Raw genomic sequence first — 12,262 nt, 5'->3', positions numbered from 1 at the left:
TTTGTCTATTCATGTTTTGTTTTTAGATTCCACATGTGAGATCATACAGTATTTGCATTTCTGTCTGACTTATTTCACTTAGCGTAATACCCCCTAGGTCTATCCATGTTGTTGCACTGTAGTGTTTCTTAATTTTTTAATATGATGCTAATATATAACTAATTATGTGAGACCTCTATATGTGTTTCTTTCTGTATTTTAATACTTACTAAATACTTATACCAGGAGCTGTACTAAATGCTTTACATGTATTAGCTCAGATACTCCTCCAAATTATTCTATGAGGTAGACATTACTTTTATTCCTACTTATTGATTTGGCATAAAGAAGATAATTAATTTGCTCAAGGTTTCACAGGTGGTAAATGGCTGAGCAGTGTTTTAAACCCAGAAAGTCTGATTCAAGAGTTTGTGCTCTGGGGAGCAGTATGGGCTTTTTTCCTGCTAGAGTAGACGGCTTTTGGCATACCACAGATTCTCCCAAACTGATAACAACTGCACCTTGAATGCATATAAAAATAATATTTATTAACTTAGGTTGTACTATATATTGATTCAGTCAAACCAAGAGATTAACACAAAAACTTAAGTAAAATCTTTAGACTCCATTCAGCTTGAATTTCATATTCTGGATAGGACAGGAGACTGTCTTTTGCTTAAAACAAAACAAGAAAGCAAAATAGCTTCAATGACATTTTGTAGGAGTGCAGACCTGTGGGGAGCCAAGGCTGAGCCAACCAGGCGCTGTGGCTAACCTAACGGATTTGCTGCCCATGTGAGAGCCACCCTGCTCAGCCCCAATGCTGGTTTCTTTGCTATTAAGGATAGGATCCTTGTTATAAAAGTTCAAACAAATTTCCAAAGCCCTCACATCTTCCTTGAGGTGGCAGATGCACTGCTGGTTTGCAGTACAGGTAGTCTAGAAGCTGAAATCACTCTGTTGTAGCCTTCTGTGCTTTGGCAGCGTTTTCCAAAATTTTCCTTTTCCACTGTTCATAATCCTGTGTCAGATCGTCATCTTTTTGCGGTTTATGTGGGATCTCTACTACATTCTCTATTTCTATGAGAGAAAAAAAATTTTTAATGTTTCAAAATCCTTATGTTTACAAATGAGTAAGAAAGAAGTAAGCTTGTTTACTTTAAAACATCTATCTTAGGGTAATTGGGAATAAGATACCAAAATGAGAAGTGGAAACAGAAGTTAACACATCAGTTTTTCACTCTCCCTTTCACTCCAAGCATTCCAAGACATCTTGATGATAGCTAACATTTATCAAGCCCTGAATCCAGCACTTTTAATTGTATTATCTCCTTCAACCCTCACCACAATTATGTGAAATGGGTGCTAATATTAATCACATTTTATAGATTAGGAAATTGAGGCTCACAGAAATTGTCACTTTCCTAAAATCACATAGCCACTCGGTGGTAAAGCAGGATTTGAACCTAAGCAGTTTGCCTTCAGACGTATTCTTAATTACATGATACTTCTGTAAACTACTGCTTGGAAAACTGGTCTTATCAAATGATTAACTTCCAGGATTTAGTTAAAATCTGACTTTTTTTTTTTTTAATTGAAGTATAGTTGATTTACAATGTTGTGTTAGTTTCTGGTGTACAGCAAAGTGATTCAGTTATACATATATATATATTCTTTTTCATATTCTTTTCCATTATGGTTTATCACAGGATACCGAATATAGTTCCCTGTGCTATACAGTAGGACCCTGTTGTTTATCCTTCGTATATATAATAGTTTGTGTCTGATAGTCCCAAACTCCCAATCGAACCCTCCTCCTTGGCAACCACAAGTCTGTTCTCTATGTCTGCGAGACTGTTTCTGTTTCGTAGATAAGTTCATTTGTGTCGTATTTTAGATTCCACATACAAGTGATATCATATGGTATTTGCCTTTCTCTTTCTGACTTATTTCACTTAGTATGATAATCTCTAGATCCATCCACGTTGCTGCAAATATAAAATCTGACTCTTGTCAAGGCAAGCTGCTAAAGCAGCAAAGGGCTGTTCATTGCGTTAAACCCACTGTATACTAATCCCATTGTACTAATTTCAATGTTTATCCGGTGTTAATAATGCTTCACCCTTTGCTAATAATGCTTTACCCTTTGCTGAAGGTTCAACCACTGTCTTCTTTTTCTTCCGTGGTGGAGTAGCTGAATCTCCAGGCTCTCCTTTAGGGGGGGAAAAAAAAAGTATTATCACAGTTAATTTTTCTCCTATTTTCAATTTTAGTTTTGGAGCATATTTTGGATCACAAATAAAAACCAGATACCTTGATTGACCAAATACTAGGATAAGGAGAAGGCAAATGATCTTGCCCTTCTCTTTTCTTTGGCTTTTCCTGTCAGACTTCAGAACAGAGAATCTATTTTCTAGGCATGAATTTACAGAATCACAGGGTTGTTTTTTTTTGTTTTTGTTTTTTAGTTATTAAGCTATTTTATTTGAAAAATAGAAAAGAACAGTAATTTTCTCAGTAAAAACCGATCTTGTCTACAGATAGACAAGAATATATAATTCAGAAAGCAGCTAGTTTGCAAGTTTGAAAATACCTAACTTTTACCAGCAGGTTTACATTTTCAAATGACACATTCTTGCAACATGGAATGAATACTCACTGTCAATCTGCTGCCCAATCTTCTCTAACTGTTTACAGAGTCGATCAAACATGGCTTTTTTTACACCGGATGTGGCTGCCATTTTATTTTTGTCCACCTTTAGCTTTAGAATCCTAGAAAAGAATTTGATAAATTGCTGTTCTTAAGATCAGTATTGTTATCTTCTTTGGCCAACCAGTTATCAACTTATTTCCTTTCCACTCAGGCTTTATGAAGAGCCCCCAGCTGTTTAATTTTCCCTTTATTTCAAACATACATCATTAGCTAAAACCATGCAAACTTACCTTTTAAAGCTATTTATTTAGTTATTTATTGTACTGCGAGAGTTAAAATGCACACGGGGTCTGTTACGTAACAAATGGAGCACATAAAAGACATTTGCTATAGTACTTCATGCTTTATAGAACTCTTTCTTATACATCTCAGATGTTAACTAACTTGCTAAATGACAATTACAGCATTTAAAAGTGTTTAACTCATTTTAAACACTTATGATGTTCATATTTATATGACTACAAGAATATAAACCACCCTCCCCTCCAAAAACCCCCTCCCTAATAACACTTCACAACCACCACTAATGAAAAATACAAACCAAACTTCTTATTTAAAATAACAAATCGGGGCTTCCCTGGTGGCGCAGTGGTTGAGAATCTGCCTGCCAATGCAGGGGACACGGGTTCGAGCCCTGGTCTGGGAGGATCCCACATGCCGCGGAGCTACTGGGCCTGTGAGCCACAATTACTGAGCCTGCACGTCTGGAGCCTGTGCTCCGCAACAAGAGAGGCCGCGATAATGAGAGGCCCGCACACTGCGATGAAGAGTGGCCCTCACTTTCCGCAACTAGAGAAAGCCCTCGGGCAGAAACGAAGACCCAACACAGCCATAAATAAATAAATAAATAAATAAAAATTAAAAAAAAAAATTAAAAAAAAAAAAACGGTCAATGACTCAGCTACTTGCCTTTAAAAAAAAAAAAATAATGGATCCATTCAAACCTTTCTTTGTTCAGTGAAATGTGCTTTCAAAAGTGAGGTTGCCAATACTGTTTTCTACCATAACAGCCATACTCCCTCCACACATACATATACCTCTGTTGAAATAAAGGGACGATTTCTATTCACTAATAGTAGCTAATGGAGCCAAACACACCAAAATTAGTGGTTAAATAGTAAGAAACCTATTCTTCAAGCACCAGCTACAATTTGTTTTCTAAGGAGTTTTCCAGCAAGATAAAACAAGACAACTTTAGACAAAGATAACAATTACTAATATTTCCAGGGTAAAATTTCAGTATACACATAGATAACCCCGAAGATTCAAATTAAGAATTTATCATTGAAAAGTTTTATAAATTACTTGAAAAAGAGTTGCAATCAGTACTTAAAAAAAATGTGACTGGAAAATCACAACTAAGCACCGTTTTAATGATAGATCTCATGACTTAGCATACATATACATACATCCGGCTGCCACTTGGCAAGTGGACTTCGGGCAACACTAGTTCCTAGCTGTCAGGTCCACTGTGGGGTAAACTGAGAATCGGGTCACTTGGCCACTATTAAGGTTATTTAGGAAAATATGCTCTGAGTTGAAATCAACTAAATTAGAAGTATTCTTTGGCAACGAGAAATTTATTTATAAATTATAGACTTTTCTGAATGTTAAAAGGAACACTTACTTGCATGCTGAAAGTAGTGCAGCAGTGGTGAAAAGCGGCCTGGATAAGTCAAGATCCACTTGCTGTGTTTGTGGAAGACTGGACTCATAGCTAAGTGAAAGCAGTGTTTGCAGAGTTATTTGTTAGAAAATATTATTTCAAAGAAACTGAAAATACAAATCAGAACTTACAAACTATTTAAATGTATAAGATATGCATTCTGTCACTTCATCATATTAGTTATTTTTTAAGACGGAAAATTACCAGGACATTGGATACTTCTGCTTTATGTATCAGTATCGATTTTCAATTATATGTCTCATACCTTTGCAGTATCTTTGAAGCCATGTTCACTGCTTCTGTACAGCTAAACTGTACAGCTAGGTCTCTTATTCCAAGATTCGAGTTCAGGCCCAGTAAACACTCAAAAGATTTAAGACAACTCTGATACATCTTCTTGTTCAAACCAGAAAGTTTAATTAAATAAGCCTTTGAAAGGAAAAACAGATGAATCATAAAAATTGTAAGTGCTGTATATTAGTGCCTTTAACACTTGTTTAATAAGTCAACTTTTCAAGATTAATTAATTCTGTGGCAAGTCACTCTACCTAAAAGTTTAGCTTCGTTTAGTCAAAAATCAGTAATCATTTCAGGCAAGTTAAGTACCGCTGGCAAGAAACTCATACTATAGAAAGGCAGTCATGCATGTGTGCAGATAATTTAATATACAACATAGTGTTACCACAGCCAAGCTGTGAATTAAAAAACATAGGAGATGTCATATATGGTTATTTGCTTTAACAAAGGTGCCAATGTGCAATTCATTGGAAAAACAAAGGAGGGAAGTAGTGGGAGTGAGGTGGGGAGGGTGAGTGTGTGTGAAAGGGAGATAAGAGGGAAACTGGGAGAGAAACAGGAGGATCAACAACTGAGGGATACCAACTCTGCTTGGGAAAGGAAAGCTTAATAAAGGATGTAACAGCAAGGCAGGGTCATTTTAAGACAAACAGGAGCTTGCTAGAAAAGCATTCCAGGTTAAAAAAAAAAAAGCATTGCATTTACAAAGTCAGTCATTAAGGTGCATGGTGTGTTAAGCGAATAGTGTAGCTTGAGGTTAGTAGGGTTCAAGAAGGGCTGGAGAGTTTGATGGTAATGGAGAGCCAGCCCATGGGGAGCCAATGGTGTTTTTAATGCCACCATTTTTATCAGTGTACCATTATGTGACAGGCACTGTGTTAAGAGTGTTACATATAGTACATTGTTTCCTCCTTACAATTATCCAGTGAAATGGATATCTTTACCCCCATTTGATGGATGAGGAAACTAGAGACTCACAGAGTTAGTAACCAGTGGTGTTGGGATTTGGTCTCAACATGTGAGTCTTGCCATAGCTTGGCTCTCAACCACTGTGACATTGGAAGAAAAATAATACATGGGTTTTAAAGTATGTGATTTAGGAGAATGATGCTAGAGGCAGTGTGGAAGACAGCCTTGTGTAAAGAAAGAGGTGCGCTCAGGAAAACTAGGTAGTAAAGAATAAAGAGAATGTTGCAAAAAATATTTTTTCTCAAACTCTACAAAATGGTTCTAAAGTTCATCTAGAATAACATGCGAGAATAGCCAGGAAAATTCTAAAACACGGAGTTTTGATGGGGGCTAGTCCAACCAGAGATGAAAACATGATTAAACTTCAGTGTGGCACTGGATTATTCAGACATTCAGCGGGACCTACTTACCCTGTCCAAGGGGCACTTCATGCAGGAAGCTGCAAGGTCCAGGCACATGACTGCATTGCTGGTTTCTGTGGTTCGTGCAGACAGGCCACTGCACTTCACCTGGGACAGTCGCAAGTACTCCTCTGCTTTCCTGAGCAACACATTCACTAAAACTCTTTTCCAGAAGTTTGCCCAATACTTTGGTAAACAATGAATTCAGCCTGGCGGACTTCACTCCGACCCTAACTCCTATGCAAGTTTATCTGGGGCTGGGAATGAAACTCACATCTTTTGGGGGAGGACAGGGTTCTACAAAACAGAACAAACCCTCTGACTCCAGACATCACTGTGCTCAAGTACTTTCAAGCAAAAGTAAATTCCTGAAATCCTCCCAAAAAGGCCAACCCTTCTTTCAGCCTTCCATTACCGGAACAAGCATGAACTGTGACACAGGCAGGCAAGTGAGACGACAGTTCCTCCTTCCTCTAAATCTGTGGTTCTCGGGACTTCCCTGGTGGCGCAGTGGTTAAGAATCCGCCTGCCAATGCAGGGGACACGGGTCCGATATCTGGTCCAGGAAGATCCCACATGCCGTGGAGCAACTAAGCCCCTGCGTCACAGCTACTGAGCCTGCGGTCTAGAGCCCACGCGCCGAGAGGCCGTGCTCTGCAACAAGAGAAGCCACTGCAATGAGAAGCCCGCGCACCGCAACTAAGAGTAGCCCCCGGTCGCTGAAACTAGAGAAAGCCTGCGCACAGCAACGAAGACCCAACGCAGCCATACGTACATACGTACATACATAAATAAAAATAAATCTGTGGTTCTCAAACTTTAGTGTACATGACAGTCACCTTGGGGCTTGTGAAAAGATTGCTGGTCCCAGCCCGAGTTTCTGATCAGTAGGCCTAGAGCGGGGCCCCAAAATGTGCATTTCTACCAGGTTCCAAGAAGATACTGATACTGCTGGTCCAGGCACCACACTTTGAGAACCACTGTTCTAAATGATTACGAGTCCAGGAGGTGTTCCTTTCCTTCCCTTCCCTCACCTAACTGACAGTCCAGGCACCCAAGCTAGCCCTGCCCTCCCAGTTTAACTACAATACTTTCTTTCTTTTTTTTTTTTGTTTTTACTTTTATTTATTTATCGGCTGTGTTGGGTCTTCGTTGCTGCGTGCGGGCTTTCTCTAGTTGCGACGAGCTGGGGCTACTCTTTGCTGTGCGAGGGCTTCTCATTGCGGTGGCTTCTCTTTGTTGCGGAGCACAGGCTCTAGGCACACGGGCTTCAGTAGTTGTGGCACGCGGGCTCTGTAGTTGTGGCTCACGGGCTCTAGAGCACAGGCTCAGTAATTGCGGTGCACAGGCTTAGCTGCTCCGCGGCATGTGGGATCTTCCCGGACCAGGGCTCGACCTGTGTCGCCTGCATTGGCAGGCGGATTCTTCACCACTGCGCCACCAGGGAAGCCCCAATACTTTATTTCTAATCCTGGATCATGCAAAAGTCCTTCCCATCTCCGGGCTTTTGCACAGGTTGCTGTCCCTGCTTGGGCCCTCTTCGCACATCTTCCCGTGGCTGGCACCTTCTATAAATCCGGTCTCAGCGCCAACTGCACGCCCCCTGCGAGGCTTTCTCGCAAGTTTTTTTTTTAATTAAAGGCTGCAGCCAGGCTGCGCTCCGCCCCATCCCCAGCGGCTCCGCACACCGCCCCATTCCGTTTCCTGCGTAGTCGTTGCCACCATAGACACTGCCCTCCATGAGGTCTCTACCCCGTCTGCCTGCCTCCGCCGTAAACGCAGTCAATAAGTTTCAGGGAAACGACGCAAGCTCTCCGCCTCTCTCCCTTTCCCACCACCGTGCATCCCACAGTGCTAGCTGTTCCCAAGGGCGTCTACACTCGCCCCTCCGGCCTGCTCACTAAGCCCACTGTCGGGAGGTTTTTCTTGAGGTAGGGCCTAAATCCCTTCTGAGGGCGCAGGGCCGCTGGGGTGCGCCCGACCGTACTCACCTCAGCACCTCCGGCTCGGCGATGCCCAGGCGTGGGGCTAAACGCCGGATCACGCCAGGCTCCATGGCGCGGACAAAGACTACACCCGCAAACAGCTGCAACGCGACGAAACCCGCGCGCGGACGTCGCGCCCGCCAGTGAGGGCCGGGACCCACCCCCCCGCTGCACCTGGATTGGTTGGGACAAGAAGTTGCGACTGCCCCGTAAACCAATCCTGGTCTTCCTTCTGAGCGTGCGCGCTGCAAGTACACGCGCCAAGGCAGAAAGTGAATGTGCGCCGGCAGCTCCCACTCCTTGTATTCCTCCCTTCTAGGCAGACTCAAATGCTCCTTAGGCTCCTGCTGTCTCCTTCCTGCCGCCAAGAGATTTCCCCCTACTCCGCACTGTCCCGCCACACACAGTGGAGAGATTGGCTAGCGCCTAGGTTCCTCAGTCCAGCGTGAAGTGACAAGGACCAATAAATACGCGAGACTTGGGGGGCCAATCGAGGAGCTGCCTACAGGGTCCGAAGGCGGAGCTAGAGGGGGCGGGGCTTGGAGGGGCCGCAGAGTCACCTGACGGCGGGAGGCTCCGCGAGGGGTGGGTTCTGCTTGCTGCAGGCTTAGGGGAGTCGCCATGGTGAGTGCTGAGGGGCCGCGGGCCCCGTGTCGACCCTTCTCCCAGCCCCTGCTCACTCCCACCGCCTTGGAGCCTTGCAGGAGGAGTCGGGGCCCCGCAGCCGGGTCGGGGCTAATACCAGCCCGGCTTGGCCTGCGGGGTGGGCGACAGGCCGGGGAAGGCCGCAGGCGGGGCGATCCGGGCTCGGATGGGCGGGGGTGCTTGGCCGCGGCCGTTACCCTTTGAGGAGGTGTCTCCGCTCATTAGCTCTGGGGGTCCGTCAGGGCCTGCGGCCCCTCTGAGTGGAGTTGGCCACCGCCCGCCTTGATGGGATCCCGAGTGCCGGGTCTGGGCGTCTGGCTGGAACGGGTGCGTGCGGAGGGCCTGAGGCTCAGAGGTGGCGTTGGGATCCGCCCAGAGGCTGCTGCCTTGCTGGCGGTTCCACCTTTGTGCCTGGTAGTGCTTTCTTGTCCCTTCCTTGTGCAAGAAATACCTTCCAGAGGGGCCTTAATGGTGCCCGGGCCTTCTTCGGCCTCATAGCCCCCTTCGATTGCAGTGTGTGTCAGAATTCTAGGGAATCGCTTACGTGAATTTCCCGGAAGGACTCATGCTCTCTGATATCTACTAATTCTGAGAGACGGAAAGGAGACTGCTTGTTTCCTTTAACACTTGTTCGTTGGGCGTCCTGGCTCTCTTACTGACCTCCCCATTGATGAAATCCAAGTGTTTTACTTCCTGGAAGTAGGCATAACTCCTTAGCGCCTCTCCGTGCTGGCAGCAAATCGTGGTGTGGCTGTTGGCTGGTGAACTTGAACTTCCTCAAAATGTGAATCCTTGTGTCTAATTTCCACAAAGGCAAGTTGTCACTTGCATTTTATTAGCGTTTGACATAGTCTGCACTGTATGAATAATGTTTTTGGATGTTGGTGTACAGTATGTCAGTTTTATCTCACTATTCACTTTACGTAGACAGGCTTCTGAAAACCTGTAAGCCTGGAAACAGGGGTCGCTTTAAATGTGTTAATGCCAGAAAGCAGAATGTTTGACATATATTACTTTCGTATAATATGATGCCATACAAGGTGATTTTGCTTATTTCTCAGAATTTTTAGTTGGGAATTGATATAAGAACGGTGCAAAAATTAAACTAGGATTTCTCTGTTTCTCAGCATTTATGGGTTGACATTTATAGTGTTTTGTAATCAAAGCAGTTACTTGAGGATCTACTATACATCCAGATTCTGTGCTTGATGAACCAGTTTGGAGCAGTGAGCCAGACACACAGTCCTGTCCTCATGAATTTTATCGGGAAAGAAAACTTGAGTAGCAGGCTTGTCACAGCCACTGTCTCTGTGACTTGGGCAAGTCACTCAGTCTTCTTTGAGTCTCCTTTTTGCATCTGAAAACAAATGTTGCCTCTTTGGCCCTTCCCAATCCTAAAATTCTAGGATCCAATTCAGTTCATCATGCATCTTGTGTGCCTTCTATGTCATGGAGTTTGCTGGGCACTGGGAACATAGTCCTTGCTTTCAAAGAACTTAAGGGTCTATCAGGGAAGACGTGCTTGTGGAACTTAATGGAATACAGTCTGAGGATCGCTTTGCTAGCTAGCACTGTCAACTCAGTGTTGTGGGGCCCTGGAGGGAGAGACAGTTCTGCCTGGGGAGCTTAGGAAAGACTACAGGAAGTAACATGTTAACTGAGATTCTGAGGAAGGTGAGCAGAAATTCCCCAGGTGGAGAAGGAAGCGTATTGCTAGTAGATAAAGCTGGGAGAAGTGAATGCTCATGGTGTGTGCCATCATAGGATTCCTGGGGAAATTTATTGGTAAATTAAGGTGGAGACACTTTGGTATTAAAATACATGTTGGGACGTTCCCATCCCTTCATCATCCTTAGTTCTCCCTACTTCAATTGCTATTTTGTGCCTTACCATCATTTTTAAAATAGTACTTTCATTAACATAATGAAATTCTGTATCTTTGTGAGACTAGTTATTTTCATTTTACAGTTGCTTTGCATCGCGTTGTTAGATTACATCTGTAGCGTGAGTGGAGAGATTGACAAATAAGTTTCTAGGATCGTTGGAGATAATTGCTGGTTTCTAAGAGGGATATAATAATAATGGTAACACTTATGTGAAGTGCTTATTACTAAGTGCTAAGCACTTTTCAGGCTTTATCTGTGTCACTTATTACTCATAATGGTGATGTAAGTACTCTTATTAACCTTGTTTGCTATAAGAGGAAGCGAAAGCACATTGTTTGAATGGAGAATAGTTTTATAAGTGATATGTTGGTAGTGACCTTTGTTTTCTCTGCACCTTTTTAAAAAAAAATAAATTTATTTATTTATTTTTGGCTGCGTTGGGTCTTCATTGCTGCACGCGGGCTTTTTCTAGTTGCAGCAAGCGGGGGCTATCCTTTGTTGTGGTGCACGGGCTTCTCGTTATGGTGGCTTCTCTTGTTGCAGAGCATGGGCTGTAGGCGCGCGGGCTTCAGTAGTTGTGGCACATGGGCTTAGTGGCTCCACGGCATGTGGGATCTTCCCGGACCAGGGCTCGAACCCGTGTCCCCTGCATTGGCAGGCGGATTCTCAGCCACTGCGCCACCTCTCTGCACCTTTTAACTGTAGACTTGGGAGGGCTGTTCGGCTTGAGTCTCAAGCTAAAATGGTCCTGATCACAAAAATTAATTTGATCTTGACTCTGTACTGTTTCCATTTTTCTCTGATGCATGTAGCTGCTATGTACAGAGTCATTTGTAAACGGAGAACCACTTTCATGAGTGAGGAATCATTGTACCTGGCTTGTGTTTAATGAGAGCGTGTTCACATTATACCTGGCACTACTCTCAATGTGACACTTCCCAGGAAGGGCATCTAGATGCTCCTTTAGAATAGCCATTTGGGGACTTCCCTGGTGGTGCAGTGGTGAAGAATCTGCCTGCCAGTGCAGGGGACACGGGTTCAAGCCCTGGTCTGGGAAGATCCCACATGCTGCAGAGCAACTAAGCCCGTGTGCCACAACTACTGAGCCCACGTGCCACAACTACTGAAACCTGTGCACCTAGAGCCCGTGCTCTGCAACAAGAGAAGCCACCGCAATGAGAAGCCCGCGCACTGCAACGAAGAGTAGCCCCTGCTCGTCACAACTAGAGAAAGCCCGCGCACAGCAATGAAGACCCAATGCAGCCAAATAAATAAATAAGTAGAATAGAATAGCCGTTTGTATAATAACTACACTGTCTTACAAGTAATGTGTAAAAATACATTAATATAGCTTTATCTCTTCATTTGTAGCCTATTGATAAGTCTGTAATTTTCTACATTGTGTATATATATGTTTCTATTTATTTTAAACCCCATTGATACAAAATAGAAAAATTTTGCCAATTTGTTTACAGATTACTGAATCTGGTCATTTCTATACAAATATTTTTGAATTGCTTGTAATCTCTTTATAACCACAGTTTTATTTGCTATATAATTATACACAACAGCCAAAAGGTAGAAGCAACCCAAATATCTATCAACAGACGAATGGATAAACAGAATGGTATATACACATGATGAAGTATTATTTAGCCTTAAAAAGGAAATTTTGACGTATGCTACAGCATGGATGAGCCTTGAAGATATTATGCCAAGTG

The 12,262-nt window shown here is 43.3% G+C and overlaps 2 protein-coding genes across 2 annotated transcripts in view; one reads left to right on the top strand and one right to left on the bottom strand.

Annotated features, from left to right (window-relative positions):
- Positions 1–506: 506 nt before the first annotated feature.
- ORC6 (origin recognition complex subunit 6) lies at positions 507–8,442 on the bottom strand. Its single transcript, XM_059904412.1, has 7 exons — positions 8,017–8,442; positions 6,035–6,164; positions 4,624–4,787; positions 4,320–4,409; positions 2,639–2,751; positions 2,123–2,191; positions 507–1,059 (listed from the first exon to the last, which is right to left on the bottom strand). The coding sequence occupies exons 1-7, from the start codon at positions 8,079–8,081 to the stop codon at positions 932–934; spliced, it is 759 nt and encodes a 252-aa protein (XP_059760395.1). The 5' UTR covers positions 8,082–8,442; the 3' UTR covers positions 507–931.
- A 102-nt stretch (positions 8,443–8,544) lies between these two features.
- Positions 8,545–12,262, top strand: part of VPS35 (VPS35 retromer complex component) — a 33,648-nt gene continuing 29,930 nt past the window's right edge. Inside the window, exon 1 of the mRNA XM_059904802.1 lies at positions 8,545–8,634. Coding sequence (XP_059760785.1) covers positions 8,632–8,634 — 3 coding nt within the window. The 5' untranslated portion in view covers positions 8,545–8,631. The remainder of the gene's footprint in view (positions 8,635–12,262) is intronic.

Source organism: Balaenoptera ricei, chromosome 19, assembly GCF_028023285.1.
Source record: "Balaenoptera ricei isolate mBalRic1 chromosome 19, mBalRic1.hap2, whole genome shotgun sequence".
Taxonomy (NCBI): Eukaryota; Metazoa; Chordata; class Mammalia; order Artiodactyla; family Balaenopteridae; genus Balaenoptera; species Balaenoptera ricei.
This window is presented reverse-complemented; position numbering and strand designations above follow the sequence as displayed.

Excerpts from the sequence above, each read along its gene's own strand:
- ORC6 (XM_059904412.1), bottom strand. The coding sequence starts at position 8,081 with ATGGAGCCTGGCGTGATCCGGCGTTTAGCCCCACGCCTGGGCATCGCC. Across the intron at positions 4,788-6,034 it reads TGAAGTGCCCCTTGGACAGG|GCTTATTTAATTAAACTTTC; the intron begins GTAAGTAGGTCC and ends TTCCTTTCAAAG. Across the intron at positions 2,752-4,319 it reads GCACTACTTTCAGCATGCAA|GATTCTAAAGCTAAAGGTGG; the intron begins GTAAGTGTTCCT and ends ATTCTTTTCTAG.